This window comes from Entelurus aequoreus, linkage group LG21 (genome assembly GCF_033978785.1).
Source record: "Entelurus aequoreus isolate RoL-2023_Sb linkage group LG21, RoL_Eaeq_v1.1, whole genome shotgun sequence".
Taxonomy (NCBI): domain Eukaryota; kingdom Metazoa; phylum Chordata; class Actinopteri; order Syngnathiformes; family Syngnathidae; genus Entelurus; species Entelurus aequoreus.
The window spans coordinates 28,985,337-29,007,513 of NC_084751.1; the positions used below are offsets into that span (position 1 = coordinate 28,985,337).

A 22,177-nucleotide genomic window follows, 5' to 3' on the forward strand; every position below is an offset into this window, starting at 1 on the left:
TTTACAAAGTCCAACGGAAATGTTGTTCGACACTGAAGTTTGTTTACAAATTTTTGCACCATTGACTTTATTTCGCCGAAACAATTGTTCGCAGTAAAATAAAAACATTTTGTTGATATTGTTGTTAGAATCGGCAATAATGTGAGTGGCCTTGCATTTACTACGTTTCGAAGTGATACCAATATTTACCCATTTTTGTGTTTTTATTTTGATAAAAATAAATATTCATAGATATAATAATATGCATGCCTCTCATCTGCTCTTCCTCCTTCCTGCAGGGTATGAGGGCTCCTCGTCATCATCTTCCTCATTAAGTCCTGGACGTTTTGTGGACTTTACATTCACCCAGGAGCCTCAGGACACTGTGACGGTGCGAGGTGGCGTGCTGCAGCTCGACTGCCGAGCCCACTCAGACATGGCGACCGGAAGCCCCACCATCACATGGCGGAAGGATGGCGTGCTACTCAGTGCCTTGGTGGATGATCGGCGGCAGGAGCTGTCCAATGGATCGCTGCTGGTTGAGAATATTGTACACTCACGGCACCACCGTCCTGATGAAGGGGAGTACCAGTGCCTTGCCACACTGGATGGCCTTGGAAGTATTGTGAGCCGGATCGCTAAAGTCACCGTGGCAGGTAAGATCATATTTTCATAAACATTTAAAATGTTTTCAAGGTGTGGCAGATGACGTCAGTTGAAGTCGAACAGCCTAAAAATACATAAAATACAATTTTACTAATTACCCTATATTTAGATTAGTTCCCTTCCAGAAGGTCATGTTATTTTATTTTTATATTGCACGAGATCACAAAGAAGTCATCTATATTTCCCCGCACAAAATTCAATAACATACTTCATTGTTTTTATTAATCAAGGCATTAAAATTCATTGTTCAGGGACTTGGTGACATTTGCACTGCGATGGACAGCACGAGTGAATTGACTAAATATATTTTGAAGAGCTAAAACAAAAAATAACAAAATGGAATTGTCTTTTAACTACCATATTTTCCGGGCCATAGGGCGCACCGGATTACAAGGCGCACTGCCGATGAATGGTCTAGTTTTTGATATTTTTTCATATATAAGGCGCACCGGAATATAGGGCGCATTAAAGGAGTCTTTTTTTTTTTTCTAAATTGAAAACACTTCCTTATGGTCTACATAACATGTAATGGTGGTTCTTTGTTCAAACTGTTGCATAGATTATGTTTTACAGATCATCTTCAAGCCGCTTTCTGACAATCGCTTCAGGATGCGCCTTTTTGTGGGCGGTCTTATTTACGTGGCTCACCTTCGGCAGCGTCTTCTCCCCGTCATCTTTGTTATAGCGGTGTAGCGTGCAAGGACGGGTGTGGAAGAAGTGTCAAAAGATGGAGCTAACTGTTTTATAGACATTCAGACTTTATTTAAATCAATAACGGAGCACCATCTCCTCATCCGGAAACAACAATGTGTTCTGTGAAAAACCGTCCGACCGGAACTCTCTAATAACTAAAGTTCCTTTGGTGAATAATGTAAACTCACTACATCGGTATGTATTAGCGCTTTCATGGCGAGTTTACTGACAGACATAAGTAGGAACTTTACTCTACTTTATATTAGAAATGGCAACAGCGGAGGATGAATGTCCCATAACAAGAAGATAGTGAAAAAGAAGAAGCTTATCGACTACAGTGTCGCCACGGACTACCATGGTGGACGCGCGCAATTTTTCAGGATTTATGCAGATCCCAAATACAGATCAGCAGGTACCAAAGGTAAGAAACGTTGCTTTTGCATAATATTGCGAAACAAAACACGAGATAATATGTCTTACCTTATACACACACCATAAAAATACTGGTATGTTGAAGCACATCAAGCGGTGCAGCTTTGTACTTTGTTTTGATGGATTTTTGAGCGCCGTGTGTAATGTTCTATATTTTCAATGGAACATATAAAATGTTGGTGTTGTTTACTTGAGTCATATTGCAGTCTACACTTATCTCTTGTGTATGACTGCCATTATATTGCAGCCTACACTTATCTCTTATGTGTGACTGGCATTTACTGGTCACACTTATAATTACACCATGCACCAAATAAAATAGCTTCGAGGTGGGTAAGCTCAACCAAACGTATTCTTTACATTAGGCGCACCGGGTTGTAAGGCGCACTGTTGAGTTTTGAAGAAAATAAAAGATTTTAAGTGTGCCTTATAGTCCGGAAAATACGGTATATTTTAACACATACTAATACTATACTGGCAAATGTATTGCAAAAACATTGAGTCTCCTGACGTCCAAAATAACTTTTTTGAACCACATCTGTCATGATCCCACATGACAGTTTTAGACTTTTGTCATTATTTCCTTATATGTGTTTTGTGTTGTTTTTCTCTAGGTTTGGTTTTTTTCCATTCTGGCACTCTCTCTCTCCTACTGTATGTTGCCACTTCCTGTTTTGAGTGCTGGCCTACACACCTGCCTGTGTTTAGTCATCAGGGGACTCACCTGTCTCTGATCAACAATTAGAATGAGTTATTTATCATCCTTACATTGTGTTGCGTGCACGTGTTTGCCTGTTTTTTCTGCCTTACTGCAAGTGTTTTACGTGTTATATACTGTGTGTATACACCCACGGCCTTGGTCAACGCTGGGGCTTACTGCTTTACTACTTCTAAGACAATCAAACTTACATTTTAACTACAACCTAATAGTCACAGCGAGTGAAGTATTTTCAAAAACAAAGTTGCAGCAATGCAAACCAGTTAAATTTAGCCAGCGATGCCTAAAGTCCAATGTTGTGGGCACTTTTCCTCAAATCACAAAATCAGTACTCAGAAATGTTAAATTGTTGTATTTCTATTCGGTCGTTGCTTGATATCCTAATACAGAGGTATTGCAATTACGAGCGCAATAGTTTTTTATGACGGTGCTTGGCACCCCAAAACACCACAGTTTTAACATGTAACATGCCTTTGAAGAAGAAAACCTTTTTTTTTTTAGATAAATATTCTTTGAACATCAGTACAATATTTGTAAAATATAGTAATTATAATGTACAGCATTTACCTTGGGGACCAATGCATTGTCTGCTTTGAAAATCGAAAACTAGGAAATGGTTTATGTTGCACACAGGCAACTTTGAGTGACAAACCAGAAAGTCAGAGTTGACAGCAACAGACGTCTGTATAAAACTGGGTGAGCAAGGCTTAAGCTCGCCTGTCCAGTCAGAAGAAAAAAACAAATTGAAACACGTTGGGCAGACCATTAAGGAACTTCTTATTATATTTTCATGGATTAGTGTCTGTTGTGTGGATGTTTCGCACTCATGGCGCTGCGGTCGGGCTGCTTCGCCGAGTCTGTTAAATGGTAGGACATATTTTTAATGGTTGTTTTGGTCAGTTCCGGTGGTTGGAAAGCAGGGTTGTATCAATCTCTCTCTGACAAACTATTTTTTAGTGGCGCATTGGTCACGGAGACGTAACTAGCTTATGCTGCTTTTTTTAACATACTAGCCCGCGAGTTTCCTGCTGCTGCTGCTGTGCAGATCGCGTCTCAGCTTGTCAAATGTATTCTGGATTATAAATCATGCCTCTCATTTGGATAATAGGAGGATTTAGCCATGAATCAAAAAGTTGTTCATCTGTGACATTCAATTTATACCCGGAGATGGAGAGAAAGAAACAAAAATGTAATTTGCGGCTGCAACTTTTCTTTTTAACCCGTTGTGTCATTATGATTAATTATTAATCAATACGGGAAATAAGAGCATCCTATCAGTTGTCATCCCAGAGAGAGCAGGCATTGTACAGTAAGTGATCGTTTTATTATGTTTGTAGCCTATTTCTCTTGTTTAGCACTTAACAACACTGCTACACAATGTTACAGTGTTTCACTAAAGCAGGATCTATTTTGCACACAGGATCTGAAACTTGTAGCTCATACCACTTATATTCAGGCTAAAAAATGTAAGGTTCTGATCATATTTTTTACCGAAATAATCGTTGGCTCTCACAATGTCTGCTCTGTTCATGCACTAAATTAGTCCGATTTCTCAAATAATTTGGCTCTAAATGAGCCCTCTAGAGCCCATGGAAACACTTTAATCCGATCGGTTTTTGAAAAGTCGGACTAACACACCTGGATAATGCGATTGAAAACCAGATCTCTCGAGGGAGTGTTTACGACCGAGGGGACCCTTCGTGTCGTGCATGCGCCAGTCTCAAAGTACGGCATATAACCCGGAAGCAGATACCATTCAATAAAAACAGCAACAATTGTAATGAAGAAGTCCTTTGGACCTGCATCTGCTCCAATACATTCTTGATAGTAGCGTCATGTTCGCCACGCAATCCCAGATCACTTCTTGATGCTGTCTACTATTTAACATCAGCATAGCCATTAGAAACATAATATTTATAATCTGTGCCAATATTACAGCGGAAATCACAACAGAGCTAGGCTGTTAACTTGTTAATGGCCACAGACGCCGAGTGTGACATCATAGGTCAACCAAAAAAGAAACAAATGAACCGCGCAAAAAGGAAATAAGCGTCCCCCAGTGTACGCGAGGCATACTGTGTATGACCAATAGTCGCATTAGAGAGAGAGCTTGGACACTTGGACTTCACACATAGGTGTGAAAATACAAAAAAAAGAACAATTTGAGAAATCAGACTAATTTAGTGCATGGAAACGTAGTATGTGTTGTTCATGGGTAAGGGATCTGTGGTTCCTACCTTTACGTCATGGATCATTATCCTTCAAAATGGCTCTGGAATCTCTGTGAGATTGATACTATTTTGATCATATGTATTTACTCGCAAAAATGTTAAGTATTTTGGTGTTATAAATCATATATATATATATTTATGTTAGTGTGAAAAAAATTAAAAATAAATAAATAAAATATATTTATATATATATATATTTATGTGTGTGTATATATATATATATATATATATATATATATATATATATATATATATATATATATATATATATATATATATATATATATATATATATATATATATATATATATATATATATATATGTGTATATATCAGTGACCTGCGGTGAGGTTCATGCCTGGTGAGGCACTGACTTCATCACAGTCAGATTTGCAAACATATGAACCCTAAAGAGTATCTTATTCACCATTTGATTGGCAGCAGTTAACGGATTATGTTTAACAGCTCATACCAGCATTCTTCCCTGCTTGGCACTCAGTATCAAGGGTTGGAATTGGGGGTTAAATCACCAAAAATTATTCCCGGGCATGGCGTCGCTGCTGCCCACTGCTCCCCTCACCTCCCAGGAGGTGAACAAGGGAATGGGTCAAATGCAGAGGACAAATTTCACCACACCTAGTGTGTGTGTGACAATCATTGGTACTTTAACTTAACTTTAACTTTACACATACAAACTGTAGCACACAAAAAAGTATATTTAATAAAAAAAAAAACGTTATTATGGTCTTACCTTTACTTATAAATGAAGTCCATGCCCCGCTGTTGTGCTGGATTAATGCACTCCCGTCGTAGAATGCTCCCCCTGACGGGAGTGTTATATCAACTAAAGCCCACACTTAAACTTTCCACGTGCAAGATTTAATCTATTTAAAAAAGTTATTTAATAAGAAGCCAAAAAGTGCAAAAACAATAATGTTCGTGTTGGAGGAGTTGTGAATGAATGAAATAGGAAATCCGTGCTGCACTCTGCAGGTGTACCTAATGTTGTGGCCCTGCGGTTATTCACAACTCCTCCAACATGAACATTATTGTTTTTGCACGTTTTGGCTTCTTAATAAATAACTTTTTTAAATAGTGTAACCGAGGGTTTATAAATGTCGCATATACTGTATGAAACTACAAAATAATAAACACGGAGGCTCCAGTTTACACGAGGATCACTTTATTTACCTTCTTTCAAAAACCTCCGCTCCACTCCGTGTCATCACTTCCGCTCTTAGCGCCTTCAAAATAAGAGCGCAAGGCATATACTGTATACCCAGTGTTGGGTTAGTTACTGAAAACCAGTAACTAGTTACAATTACTAGTTACTTAATTTCAAAAGTAACTCAGTTACTAACTCAGTTACTTACATCAAAAAGTAATGCGTTACTGTGAAAAGTACTGTTATTGCACTGGAGAATAATACAATCTGTTGATCAACTTGACATGCATTTTTATTTTCATTTTAACATAATTGATGAAAAACAGTGCAACATAAAAAGGCATTTCTCCTTTCTTTAAACTTGGACCAATGACCATTAATAAAAAACAAGTTAAAGTGCAACATAAGAAGGCACATCATCTTCCTTGAAACATAGATAGTGAAATAAAGCCTGACATCTGGAGTGATGCTGCTGTCTTCCACACTTGGAGCCATGGATTGTAGAATCCTTGTTTTCAGTGGCAGGATCATTGACACAGATGGTGAAGTTTCAGTGCTCAGTAGAGATGTAACACTTTTGAGGGGTTTAAGCACCTGGAGGACCTCCTCTGCCACTCTCACATCATCAGACAGGTTGATGATGTCTTTGACATTTGCCTTCAGATGCAGAGTATATAGCGGCCTGCTGCTGCAACATATCATAAGTGGAGTTCCACTTCGTTGGGACATCATGTATGAGCTTTATGAGTAGGCAGCTTTAACATTTCTTGCTTTGTCTTAAGCACATGAGCAGCTGTTGTGCTAGGAAACCTCCTTCCTGATCCATCCTATTGACTGAGATTCCCTTCTGTGATGCCAAATTCACTACATGTGCAAAGCACCTACCTGTGGTCCCAGTCCTGCCTCATTCACTGCAATTATTTGAATTTTGTGTCAGTACCTGCGCAAGGTGACTCTCGTAGAGGGGGCGTGTCTTCTCATCTGCCAGTCTGCTGTGATAAAGTGAGCGCTTATCGTCACATAGTTTCTAGCCGATACTACATAAAAAATAACGTAAAATAACGCAGTAACGCATCATGCAGTAACGGTAACTGAGTTACTGAATATAAAAAAATAACGCGTTACATTACTAGTTACCACCGAAACTAACGGCGTTACAGTAACGCGTTACTTTGTAACGCGTTAGTCCCAACACTGTGTATAACAGCGTGTAACAGGAATTAACATCACAAAGAGGAAAGCCCATAAAAATAGGTTACAATATATTCAATCTTGCACGTGGAAAGTTTAAGTGTGGGCTTTAGTTGAATAAAATTAATCTAAAACTGGTGAAGTTAAATGGAAAATATTTTTATAGTATAATCACTGGATACATATAACAATTTAATTAATTTGTTTTCTTTTTACAATTTTTTTCTTTCCATGATGGCAGGTGAGGCCCCGCCTCACCTGCCTCTAGTGACTGCACGTCACTGGTATATATATATATATATATATATATATATATATATATATATATATATATATATATATATATATATATATATATATATATATAATATATATATATATATATATATATATATATATATATATATATATATATATATATATATATATATATATATATATATATGTATACCGTATATTACCAAATAGTAGCCCGGGCGTTTATTTCACAAAATCAATTTATATATATGTATATATAAAATATATATATATATATATATATATATATATATATATATATATATATATATATATATATATATATATATATATATATATATATATATATATATATATATATATATATATATATATATATACACCGTATATTACCAAATAGTAGCCCGGGCGTTTATTTCACAAAATCGATTTTGGAGACAGGCATTTAAAAAAAGCAGGCGGTTATTTGCACAAGGCTTTTATTTATTTTTGCACCAGCCTGCACCAGGCCATTATTTGGTTACAATGGCTACTGTCCAGTATTTTTTTTTTCGTAGAAAAAACTTTAAATGTAAAAGCTATTGTAAACATACAAACAAAAAACAAGAGATCAACATGAGGTAGGCTATCAAAAGACAAGAGATCAACAAGGCCTCAACATGGCAGTAGTGCAACAATTGTCAAATAGAATACCAATACTAAAAATAAATAAACTTTTTAAATAAAGCAGCCTACTGGGAAAAATAAAATTATGGTACCAAGTACTCAAGTAAAAAACCCACAATCAAAACAGAACAATAATACTGTCACTTACACTAAATAAAATAAAGGCTACAGTACTACAAGTTTTAAATAAAGCAGCATACAGGAAAAATAAAATTATGGTACCAAGTACTCTATAACAGTGGTTTTCAAATGGGGGTACGCGTACCCCTGGGGGTACTTGAAGGTATGCCAAGGGGTACGTGAGATTTTTTTTTAAATATTCTAAAAATAGCAACAATTCAAAAATCCTTTATAAATATATTTATTGAATAATACTTCAACAAAATATGAATGTAAGTTCATAAACTCAGTGAAGCACAAGCTCAGGTTTCTCACTAAAATGTCTGTCAAAAAGATCTGTGAAAAGAAATGCAACAATGCAATATTCAGTGTTGACAGCTAGATTTTTTGTGGACATGTTCCATAAATATTGATGTTAAAGATTACTTGTTTTGTGAAGAAATGTTTAGATTTAAGTTCATGAATCCAGATGGATCTCTATTACAATCCCCAAAGAGGGCACTTTAAGTTGTGTGTAGAAATCTTTATTTATAATTGAATCACTTGTTTATTTTTCAACAAGTTTTTAGTTATTTTTATATCTTTTTTTCCAAATAGTTCAAGAAAGACCACTACAAATGAGCAATATTTTGCACTGTTATACAATTTAATAAATCAGAAACTGATGACATAGTGCTGTATTTTACTTCTTTATCTCTTTTTTTCAACCAAATATGCTTTGCTCTGATTAGGGGGTACTTGAATTAAAAAAAGGTTCACAGGGGGTACATCACTGAAAAAAGGTTGAGAACCACTGCTCTATAAAACCATCAAAACAATAATACTGCAGCAAACGCAACCCCAGTAGTATTTTAATCTAAATTATGCAAATAACAGCCCATGGGCGGCTATTTGGACATAGGCGGTTATTAGGAAGAGGCGGTTAATTCACAAAATTGGGTCAGACCCCGGGCGGCTATTAGGACATGGGCGGTTATTTTCCCAAGGGCGTTTATTTGGTAATATACGGTATATATATATACATCTATGTATATATATTAAACATAATCCGTTAACTGCTGCCAATCAAATGGTGAATAAGATACTCTTTAGGGTTCATATGTTTGCAAATCTGACTGTGATGAAGTCAGTGCCTCACCAGCCATGAACCTCACCGCACGTCACTGGTGTATATATATATATATATATATATATATATATATATATATATATATATATATATATATATATGTACAGTATATATATATATATATATATATATATGTACAGTATATATATATATATATATATATATATATATATATATATATATATATATATATATATATATATATATATATATATATGAATGATTATAGCTTTAATATCTTTAATTTAGAGGCAACTTGCTCCCCTCACCTCCCAGGGGGTGAACATGCGGAAGGATAATTTCACCACCCCTAGTGTGTGTGTGACTATCGTTGGGACTTTAACTTGAACTTGTTTTATGTATTTTTTTATTTATTTTACATATTAATCACAATCCCTATGAAAGAAAAGCATACACGTTTTTTTTTTTTACTTGTTTTTTTTTACTTTTAAGCATTCTAACTCTAAAAAAATGCTACCAATAGAGGTAATGTGTGTCATTACATCATTGTGTCTATTGTGGTCATAAAGCCATCTAAAAAAACATCCAAAAACCGGCAAGAATACTCTATTTACGTCCCATGACCTTGATATTAACTAAGTTTTAGCGATATTGTTATGAGTACTAAGGTTAACAAACTACTTTTAGCAGCGCATTAATCACTGGCGGTTATGCTGCTATTGACATACAGTATTGAGCCGGTGAGCTGCTCTATCACCTGAGTTGGTTAAAGTTAATTCTAGATTATAAATCATGCCTCTGACCTGGATGGTATAAGGTTGTGGCCATAAACTGAGAAATTGGTCAACTTTGACATTTAACTTAGACCCGGAGATGGCGAGAAAGACACGGATCGTGGAAATTCATTTATTACAGTCTAGCCGTAAACCAATTAACAGCGGTAAACAATGGTTTACTGTATCTTATCTTATTAACATGACAGCATGGGGGAGCGATCTCATTGATTACAGTAAATCAGGGGTGTCCATAGGGGAATTTGTTATTAGCCATTTAAAAAGGAAAACACACAAAAAAATGTTTATAGGAAAAAATATCAAAATAGCCCATGCATTCCTTTGATTTTTAAGTGAGTGGCCCTCATTGGAAAAGTTGTAGACACCCCTGCAATAAATAATGCATCCTTTTTGATTGATTGAACTTCATAGATTATTTTGGATTATTTCTGTTGCTTTTTATATGAGTTTGTGAAATGTCACTGTGGAAGAGTGCTCACAGTACAGTCGGCTCTCTTTTGCGTGTGCATGTGTTTCTACCGTCTGCCTCCAAACAAAGACGTAAAGTTAAGGAAGTAAACAATGCCTGCATTTTGTTAAGAACAAAATACATGATTTTTAATTCTAATGGTGAGAGTTTGGACAGGGTAGAAAACTTCATAAAATACCTTCAATATTTTTATTTTGTTTTACTTGCGTGGATATTTAAACAATCTGCATACCATTCTTTAAGTCCCCAACTGTTGTGGGTAAACTTTAATGGCCCGTTTATAAGAGTCGGTGAGGCTACAGGCCGAAACATGATTATATTTGAAAGTGTCCTTTTTATGTATAAAAAAAATACTTTTGACATAAATTCCAAATTAACAAAAAAAAACGGTCATAAAAAAACAAAAATACTTGTGATGACCTAGCTCATTTTTAATGAATGTTGTACACATTATTTGATTGGGAGAGGCAAAAATAGGACTATGGCAATAATAAAACTTTTGCAAAGAAGTACCGTATTTTACCGCACTTAAAATGATTTCATTTTCTCAAAAATTGACATTGTGCCTTATAACCATTGCGCCTAATGTACAGAATAATTCTGGTTGTGCTTACCGACCTCGAAGCTATTTTATTTGGTACATGGTGTAATGATAAGTGTGACCAGTAGATGGCAATCACACATAAGAGATATGTATAGACTGCAAGATGGTGCCAATAAACAACACCAGAACTTTAAATGTTCCATTGAGAATATAAAACATTACACACGGCACTCAAAAATCTGTCAAAAGAAGAAGAATGAAGCCGCACCGCTTGATGGATTGTCGGAGCATTACGTAGTCAGGCGTACTGTGCTTACACATACGGGTATTATTATGGTGTGTGTATAAGGACCACAAAATGGCTCTTATTAGCAGATATTATCTGGTGTTTTGTTTCGCAATATTATGCAAAAACAACTTTTCTTACCTTCTGGTACCTGCTGATGTGTATTTGGGATCTGCAGGTACATCACCAAATGTGAAAATAAAGTTCACATTTATTAACACTTCATCAGACATGTGGCCAGCAGTGCAAGTTATTTGGAACTCGGACAATCAAAATCCAATATTTGCTGGCTAACAAAATTGGACAATTACGACGTTTGACATCCAGACACATTTTATAAAACAGAGCTACTATCCAGTATTTGTAAAAACGGCGTTACAAATGTTTACTAGTAATGAGTAATCTAATTAATTACATTTGTGTACGTTGCATTGCCGTTACCGATACGCTTGATGCAACATGGCACGCTGCTTTTGATGTGGTTGTATGTCAACATGGCAGTGTTAGAAGCACAGCAAGTTCAATGCAGTAGATATCTTTTTATGAGTGAAAGTAACAACCAGCACCACACTAAAATGAACTTGATATCAAAAAAGAAAGAGGCAACATCACACAGCAAAGACAAGCCAAGTACACACACACACGCACGCACACACACACACACACACACACACACACACACACACACACACACACACACACTCACACACACACACACACACACACACACACACACACACACACACACGCACACACACACATTCTTGTATTTGTTACCTTCTTGAGACCTCCGAAAAATGCCTACCTCTTTAGGACCACCCTTTCTAGATATATAAAGATTTGTATTTACAACATTAATAATATATACATACTATACAAATATAAAAAAAGTAGGCTTTTAGTCATTTTTATTCATTTTTTTTGTATGTAATTGGTTTTTAATCTTCATTATTTACATAGTTATTACAGTATGTCTTTATATACATATTTATTTTATTGTTTTAATACATTTTGGCCGAAGGGGGCACATTTCAATTTCTTACACACACTTGTTATTACATATGTTGGCCTGAGGGGGAGTACTTCACATTTTTACACACACTTGTTATTTCGTATGTTGTCCAGAGGGGGAGCACTTTAAAAAACCGACACACAGTCAATTTGAAAAATCCCTCCTTGTAGGGACCACCCTTATTTTGATAGATTTCACCACCAGGGGTGCAAATGAGACATTCTTTATTAGATGCAATGGTTTACCGTATTGGGACCATGATTTTGGTTCTAACTTGTTCACCGGTCCTCATATGGAAGGTACTTTTCCTTGTTGATGTCTCAAGAAGGGTAGACATACAAGAACACACACACACACATACACACACACACAGAGTCTTACTACAACGACGTGGTAATAATGAAGAACACATCAATGATTTAAGTGACAAGCTTGCAGTCTTACAATATCCCGTTTGTAGAGAAGAAGATATGACAGCCACTGAAGCAAATTCAATCTCTTCATTAACCAGAGGTAACACAATCCAGTGAAAAGATTCAACAGAGCTGCTGTCACTCTCCCGGCAAACGACTGCTGCCAAGTTAATACACACATAAGCTAAAATGCCGCTATGAGTGCGCTCTCGCTGACATCACACATCACTTGGCAAAAGGCACCGCCTTTTAAAGACACACACACACACATACACACTGCTCTCATGAAATGTCTTTCAACTGCGTATGCCAGATAATTACTTTCCCTAGTAATTAATTGCATTTATTAAAGAGTCATTCCTTTAGTTATTCAATTACTTGTTTGGTAAAGTAACAATATTATACTATAATTAATAACTTTTTAAAAGTAATTTTTCCGAACACTGCTCAGAACCAACATGGAACAAAATTGATCTGCTAATAATTCCCAGGAAAACCTACTATGCTAACAAAGCATGAAGAAGACCTGCTGCTAACATTCATGCTAACAGCATACATGCTACTAGCATATATGCTTCAAAGAAGTCAATCAAATTAAAACATGTTTGCAAAAGGGTGACTGGTGTTCATAACCAGATGGATTTCTCAAAGACTGAAACATAAATAACATGGACAATGTGCAATAATAACATGTATCTCTACCTTATTTTGTGTTTTACACAGTCTCCTGGGATCTCAGTTCCCTGAGATCGGTAGGTCGTGAGTTCAAACCCCGGCCGAGTCATAACAAAGACTCTAAAAATGGGACCCATTACCTCCCTGCTTGATACTCAGCATCAAGGGTTGGAATTGCTTCCCTCACCTCCCAGGGTGTGACCAAGGGTGATGGGTCAAATGCAGTGTGTGTGACAATCATGGGTACTTTAACTTTTCACTTTTTACTTATTGTACTGATCTATTCTATGTACAATAATTTGCTGGTTTATAACATCATGTTTTATGTTTTTAATAGGCCCGAAAATAATAGCCTTAATAAATCAAAAAAAGAAGAGACCGACATTAAAACTACTATCGTAAATCTGTGAGAGGACTCAATTAATTACATTAAAAAAAAAACTGACGGAAGCAACCATGGCAATGAATAACAGATTACGAGGCAAAATGCTAATTAGAGGCTTAAAAATTCAATTAGCAGCTGTAGAATGAAAACGCAGATTACTGCAAATTGGGAATTAGATACATGTAGTGAACACTCTACAGCTGAATGTTGGGACAACATTCCCCCCGATCCTCCACTGCTGTGTCTACTTCCGCAGGATATTGCTTTCTGACAAACGTAACGTTGAGACGACTGAGTAGGAACTGTTCAGTTTCGCCAATACTAATTTAGAAAGAATGTTCGGATAATTGTTTGGATAAATATATATACCTAAATAAATGCTTGTAAGAAATATTTACGGTTTTACTGCTGCCACATGCAAGTGAGTAAAATGATTTTGCATTCACATTGAATTATCACATTTGGTAATTAAGCTTATTGCTATAATAATGTTAATACTTATAATAATAATAATTGTTCCTAATGGGATATTCAAATCAACTTGGGTTCAAAATCCCTGTGCTGCGGTGATTTGTATGTATTACCTGTCTGGTTTATTTCGGTGTGTTTGTCAAACAAGGATGCAAAAGACAATCCCTGTCATAGACGGTTGGAGGTTGGACTATGCATGTAAGAAGTGAAGCCATGTTCAGCTTGTTCAGCTCCAGCTTCTTAAGCCTCTCCTTGATACTTCTTTTCCACCCCCCCCGAGTGTTCCTCTATCCATCCTTTCATGTCTTCGTCTCCTTTCTAGTGCTGCTTTGACCCTTTTTCTCCCACCAACCTCCCAATTTTCTTTGCCGCACTGCTCTTGATTCTGTGTGATCATATGTCCCGCTTCACACTGAAGTAAACATTGGAACATGGGCTCTGAATAAGAGTGGGACAAAGTATTACCCAGGGAATATTGTGATGTATTGAATGGATTATTAAAGTGTGCAGCCATCACTGTGAGTCCAGTTGCTAGCGATTTAACATTTTTGTAATATTGCACCAATAGTGCTCTATTTCTCAACACGATTCTTGTTCATGCCCTTGGAGTCCATTCTAGTCTTGTGTAGGTCTACATTATTGTCCCTAATTTCAGCTTTTTTGTTCTTGCCCAATGTGGTGTAGAGGTTTGAATGAAAAGAGTATTTGGGGACAATTGATTTTAATCATATTCTAAGCCAGGGGTCGGCAACCCGCGGCTCCGGAGCCGCATGCGGCTCCTTGACCACTCTGATGCGGCTCAGCTACATACATGCCGACCCCCCCGATTTTCCCAGGAGACTTATGGATCTCAGTGTCTCTCATAGATTACTCCCAGGGAAAAAATTATCCTATTTACACTCTAATTACTAAATAAAGGGCGTGCCCTAATTGCACTGCAGTAATTGTCCTCTATAGCATTTACATATAGCATGCCAGTCCAGCCGCATGTTGTTATTCCTTGCACACATAGGGGACAGCAAAGCATACTTACTCATCAGCCACACAGCTTACACTGACGGTAGCCATATCAAACAACTTTAACATTGTTACGTTACAAATATGCGCCACACTGTGAACCCACACCAAAAAAGAATGAAAAATACATTTCTGGAGAACATCCCACCGTAACACAACATAAACACAACACAACCATTACCCAGAATCCCATGCAGCCCTAACTCTTCCGGTCTACATTATACACCCCGCTACCACCAAATCCCTCCACACATCAACCCCCCCCCCCCCCCCCCTTCCGTGCGTTGGTTGAGCGGAAGAGTTAGGGCTGCATGAGATTCTGGGTATTGGTACCGTCAGTGTAAGATGTGTGGCTGCTGAGGTAGTAGCCTTGCTGTCAATTACGTGAGCAAACTGAAGCTGCATTCTACATATGGTCGAGCAGATACACTGCTAGGGCAGACCGCAGAGGGTGCCAATTACAGTGTCATCACGCTCTGATATTCGGGAGTCTCCCGGGATAAATGAGAGGATTGGTAAGTATAACATCAAATTTCCACATTAAAGTGCGTGCTGGTGCGTGTGACGGAGACCCCTGGTTAACATAGCACAAAGCATTTAAGCTTTGTATGCGGTGTTTTTCATTTTAAATTTTTTTGTGGCTCCCATTACTTTCTTTAATTTGTGAAACTTGCCAAAATGGCTCTTTGAGTGGTAAAGGTTGCCGACCCCTGTTCTAAGCCAAACAAGACAAAAAAGTCCTTAGGTTTTGGAGGGTGTAAAACATTTTGAAGTATTTTTTTCTTTGCTTAAATTTCTCAATAAACCAATCCTAAATAAAAAGATCACACATGAAGTGTTTTTAATTTTTTTACAGAAGGCCTTTTGATCAAATAATGTCACGGCTTTAAATTAATACAATAACTCACGTCATGCAAATTTATAGTGAATGAAAAATGAGGTAAGATTAAAAAAAAACAAAAAACATGGCATGTTAAAATGTAAAAAAAAAAAGAAAGTTTTTTATGCCCTTTGAAAAATGAAGGACTTACAAGTATACGTCCTGTATGGCCTTTGAGTATAGTCGAATAACGGCCAGTGTATTTTATACCTGTGAAAGAATTGAACATTGAAATGTTAAAGTTTAACATAAAAAACGTCTTAGGAAAAGTCATGTATAATGGAGTAACAAAACAAAAATTATGGCGAAAATACAGCAACATTTTACTGATAGGACAAAAGAGTCATCTTCTCTCCCCCTATCTCACTATTATTATTTATATTGGAAATTGGACCAATATTAACAAAAAAAACAGATTATATCAAGTTGAATCGAAAATCTCTGACATAAGCAGTCTTGCAACGCGTTTACCTGTGCAAAGCTGGACAGCCAGTTTACATCTAATTGTCTTCAAGTACGCACAAAAGGTTGGTATTTTCTTGTTGTTTAGTCAAGCCATTTACAAAAGGTAAACATGGTAGGTTACTAGGAGCTAGCAACTACACAACAGCAAAGCGAGCAATAAGACACAAGTAAGACATACGTAATACGTTTCTTTAATTGAGCAATATTGCAGTCTAAAACAAGACATTTGTCAATATAAACAAGTATCAAATAATTATAGTTGCACATTGCACATTACTTACACATACAAAGTCTGAGGCAGAAGTGTATTAGAATATTAGAAAGTATCCAGTAACAAACATGTCAATCACTTACTACATCTGGATCTTATAAATCATAAGTCAATTCCAGACAGTTAACAATAAATAGTTTCTGTTTTTTATACCTACCATTGTTCACTATTTTCGTCATTGTACTTGATCAAACCGGTATTGGCCTATACTCAAGGCTTCTATAATCGTATCCTATCCTATCAGTAATGAGGACCCCTAATTGTATATGCATATGGCCCTATTATTTCATTTATTTAAGTAAAAAAAGCCTTTTCCAATTCAGTCTTTTTATATGATTTCAATGACATTCACAAGTTTTTGAAAAATTCCATCGTCCATTATTGCCAAAAAACCACAGCCAAAAAAGGTGTAATGGCCAAGTCCGCCTCATTATTAATTAACAACTTAATGCACTTGTGCCTCACTGTGCATGTTCAAAAGCTGGATGAATACCAATAAGAATGTGCGTACCGTATTTTTCGGACGACAGCCCATTGGATTATAAATTGCACTGCCGGTGAACGGGTGTATTCAGGTCTATGTATATACAAAAGGCACACCGGATTAGAAGGTGCGTTAAAAGGGTCATATTATGATGTGTTATAATACGTTTAAAGGCCTACTGAAACACACTACTACCGACCACGCAGTCTGATAGTTTATATATCAATGATGAAATCTTAACATTGCAACACATGCCAATACGGCCGGGTTAACTTATAAAGTGCAATTTTAAATTTCCCGGGAAATATCCGGCTGAAAACGTCTCGGTATGATGACGTTTGCGCGTGACGTCACGGATTGTAGCAGACATTTTGGAACAGCACGGTGGCCAGTTTAAGTCGTCTGTTTTCATCGCAAAATTCCACAGTATTCTGGACATCTGTGTTGGTGAATCTTTTGCAATTTGTTTAATGAACAATGAAGACAGCAAAGAAGAAAGCTGTAGGTGGGATCGGTGTATTAGCGGCTGGCTACAGCAACACAACGCCGTCCGCCGCCGCGCCGCTGTCCTCACCGGTGTCTGGGTTGACTTCCTCCGTCTCCGGGCCGCCGACCACACCGATGATCGTGGTGAAGTCCTCCGTCGCGCCGTCGATCGCTGGAACGCAGGTGAGCACGGGTGGTGATGAGCAGATGAGGGCTGGCGTAGGTGGAGAGCTAATGTTTTTAGCATAGCTCTGTCGAGGTCCCGTAGCTAATTTAGCTTCAATGGCGTCGTTAGCAACAGCATTGCTAGGCTTCGCCAGGGGGGACAGCATTAACCGTGTGGTTACAGGTCCAGGGTTTAGTTCAGTGTCTCCTGAGAGTAGAAGTAATAGTAGTATTGTTGATCTTCGGTCTATCCTTCCAGTCAGGGGCATGTTTCTTCTGTTTCTATCCGCAGTTAAGCACGATGCTATCACGTTAGCTCCAAAGCTAAAGTGCTTGGCTGAGTCACTGTGAATGTCCATTTTGCATTCTCGACTCTCATTTTCAAGAGGATATAGTATCCGAGGTGGTCTAAAATACAAATCCATGATCCACAATAGAAAAAGGAGAAAGTGTGGAATCCAATGAGCCCTTGTACCTAAGTTACGTCCTGCACTGCACTCTAATCCTTCACTCTCACTTTCCTCATCCACGAATCTTTCATCCTCGCTCAAATTAATGGGGTAATCGTCGCTTTCTCGGTCCGAATCGCTCTCGCTGCTGGTGGGAATGATTGTAAACAATTTGCAGATGTGAGGCGCTCCACAACCTGTGACGTCACGCTACTTCCGGTACAGGCAAGGCTTTTTTATCAGCGAGACCAAAAGTTGTGAACTTTATCGTTGATGTTCTCTACTAAATCCTTTCAGCAAAAATATGGCAATATCGCGAAATGATGTATGACACATAGAATGGACCTGCTATCCCCGTTTAAATACGAAAATGTCATTTCAGTAGGCCTTTAAAAGACTTCATTGTGGTCTACATAACATGTATTTGTGGTTCTTTGGTCAGCATTTTGCATAGATTACGTTTTACAGACTATGATATGATTTGGCGTTTTCTGACAGTCTCTTCAGGATGCGCCGTATGTTGGGCAGGTTTTATTTAGGTGGCTCCACCTCCACAGGGTCTTCTCCCCGTGATCTTTTGTTGTAGTTAATAGCGCTTCCATAGCTAATCTACAGACAGATTAAGAAAGAACTAAACTCTACCTTATATTACAAATGGCAACAGCTGAGGATGAATGCCCCACAACAAGAGGATAATAAAAAGAAGGAGCTTAATGACTACGGTGCAAACTATAATTGCGGACACGCCCCCATTTTTGCGACTTATGCAGCTCCCAAATAGACAACAGCGGGAACCAACGGGTAAGAAAAGTTGGTTTTGCATAATAGGTCGAAACAAAACGCCATATATTATGTCTCCTAACAGGTGCCATTTTGCAGTCCTTATACACACATCGTAATAATACTGGCACAGCTGACTATGGTAGCCGTAAGGCTCCGATAATCAAGCGGTGCAGATTCGTAGCTTACCAAAGTCATACTAAAACATTCTGACGGATTTTTGAGCGCCGTGTGTAATGTTATATGTTCTCAATGAAACGTCAAAGTTTTAGTCTTACTTTTTGGAGTCATTAAATGAAAAGGCTTCATTCGACCTGCAGTACACACGTACAGTCACGATCAAAAGTTTACATACACTTGTAAAGAACATAATGTCATGGCTGTCTTGAGTTTTCAATACCTTCTACAACTCTTATTTTTTTGTGATAGAGTGATTGGAGCACATACTTTATAATCACAAAAAACATTCATGAAGTTTGGTTCTTTTATGAATTTATTATGGGTCTACTGAAAATGTGACCAAATCTGCTGGGTCATAAGTATAGATACAGCAATGTTAATATTTGGTTACATGTCCCTTGGCAAGTTTCACTGCAATAAGGCGCTTTTGGTAGCTATCCACAAGCTCCTTGCAAGCTTCTGGTTGAATTTTTGACCACTCCTCTTGACAAAATTGGTGCAGTTCAGCTAAATTTGTTGGTTTTCTGACATGGACTTGTTTCTTCAGCATTATACACACGTTTAAGTCAGGACTTTGGAAAGGCCATTCTAAAACCTTCATTCTAGCCTGATTTAGCCATTCCTTGACCACTTTTGACGTGTGTTTGGGGTCATTGTCCTGTTGGAACACCCAACTGTGCCCAAGACCCAACCTCCAGGCTGATACTTTTAGGTTGTCCCGAAGAATTTGGAGGTAATCCTCCTTTTTCAGAAGCTTGCCAGAAGCCTGTGGATGACTACCAAAAGTGCCTTATTGCAGTGAAACTTGCCAAGGGACATGTAACCAAATATTAGCATTGCTGTATGTATACTTTTGACCCAGCAGATTTGGTGACATTTTCAGTAGACCCATAATAAATTCATAAAAGAACCAAACTTCATTAATGTTTTTTGTGACCAACAAGTATGTGCTCCAATCACTCTATCACAAAAAAATAAGAGTTGTAGAAGATATTGGAAACTCAAGACAGCCATGACATTACGTTCTTTACAAGTGTATGTAAACTTTAGATCGCGACTGTATATCTTATGTGAGACTGACATCTACTGGTCACACTTATCCATACACTATGTACCATATAAAACTCGTTCGAGGTCTGCACAACTAGAAATAATTAATACACAAGGCGCACCATGTTATAAGGCGCACAGTTGATATGTTTAGGAAAAATACAACTACTACTACTACTAATTACTAAGGGACGGCGTGGCGAAGTTGGTAGAGTGGCCGTGCCAGCAATCAGGAGGGTTGCTGGTTACTGGGGTTCAATCCCCACCTTCTACCATCCTAGTCACGTCCGTTGGGCAAGACACTTCACCCTTGCTCCTGATGGCTGCTGGTTAGCGCCTTGCATGGCAGCTCCCGCCATCAGTGTGTGAATGTGTGTGTGAATGGGTGAATGTGGAAATACTGTCAAAGCGCTTTGAGTACCTTGAAGGTAGAAAAGCGCTATACAATTATAACCCATTTATCATTTATTTATTACATAACTAATTTTAAGTGCGCCTTATATTTAGAAAAAAACGGTAACTTCAAGCAAATAGAATAACACTAATGTGTTGAATTTAGTAAGATGTAAATCAGCAGCGAATGGAATACCTGTGTTCTTCTGCACTGTATGTGTTATCTAAGTATTTGTGCTACCTGCAAAGCAACAGATCAAATAATTACCCAGAAAGTTGCCTTTTTTACAAGTCAGCTAATGTGTCAGCTGGCAGCGTACTTTTGTCGGGGATAAGACATTTGTTTTAAGGTTGTAGATTAAACGTGTAGTACTTGTGGTCAAACGGTTAATTGAAAATGTAAGACGACGTAGTGTCCTCATGGGCACGTGCTTTACTTTGTGTGCGTTAGTGCAGCTGCGGGCAGCGCTATGATCCACACATGAACAGACAGCTGCACAACTTACATAAGACACACAATCTGAATTCACATCAGTATTCCATGTCGCCTCCTTTCTAGGTGTTGTCACAGTGGCTTTATGTCCTTGCTGCCATCAAAACATAAGTACAATAACTTCCACAAAAGAGAGAAATTGATAGCAAGCAGCATTACAAGCAGGTTTTAACCTTTTTGTGTAAGTAAATTTTTAAGAAACATATTGACACTACAGTAATTTACAGTACTTGTTTGATCATCCATAATTAATTGACTCAACATTCAACTCATCAGCATGCGTGAAAGTCAAGTACACAGAGTGGCTCATTAGTTAGAGAAAGCTTTAGGGGATTATAAACAATACCCGTCTGTCAAAATTCACGTTGTGCACTCAATCACTAATACTGAAGGTGTTTAACATCTTCTCATGCTTGCTTTTTTTAAATTTCCTAAAACGCTTAAACATATTATACCCAAAGACTGTAGTTGTAAAGCCTGCCTTTCCAGTAAAGGCCTGGCTTTGGGCTCTTTTGAAAGCGAACAATAATTAGTGTGCAACTGATACTGCGACAGAAAAAATATATACGCTATTATAGGTTCACTGATGTTTTTTTCAGAAACAACTAGTTTGTAGGTATGAACTGGAAAACACAATATTAACGCGTTAACACATGCAATTCATCACAACATATCCCAAAATAATGTGTACACTAGCACATTTAGTATGTAGTTAACTACCATATTTTTTGGACTATAAGGCGCACTTAAAATCCTTTAATGTTTTTAAAAATTGACAGTGCACCTTATACCCTGGTGCGCCTAAT

The 22,177-nt window shown here is 37.5% G+C and overlaps 1 protein-coding gene across 1 annotated transcript in view; it reads left to right on the forward strand.

Annotated features, from left to right (window-relative positions):
- The first annotated feature begins 241 nt into the window (after positions 1-241).
- The window catches only part of dcc (DCC netrin 1 receptor), a 563,221-nt gene continuing 541,285 nt past the window's right edge, over positions 242-22,177 (forward strand). Inside the window, exon 1 of the mRNA XM_062031404.1 lies at positions 242-635. Coding sequence (XP_061887388.1) covers positions 242-635 — 394 coding nt within the window. The remainder of the gene's footprint in view (positions 636-22,177) is intronic.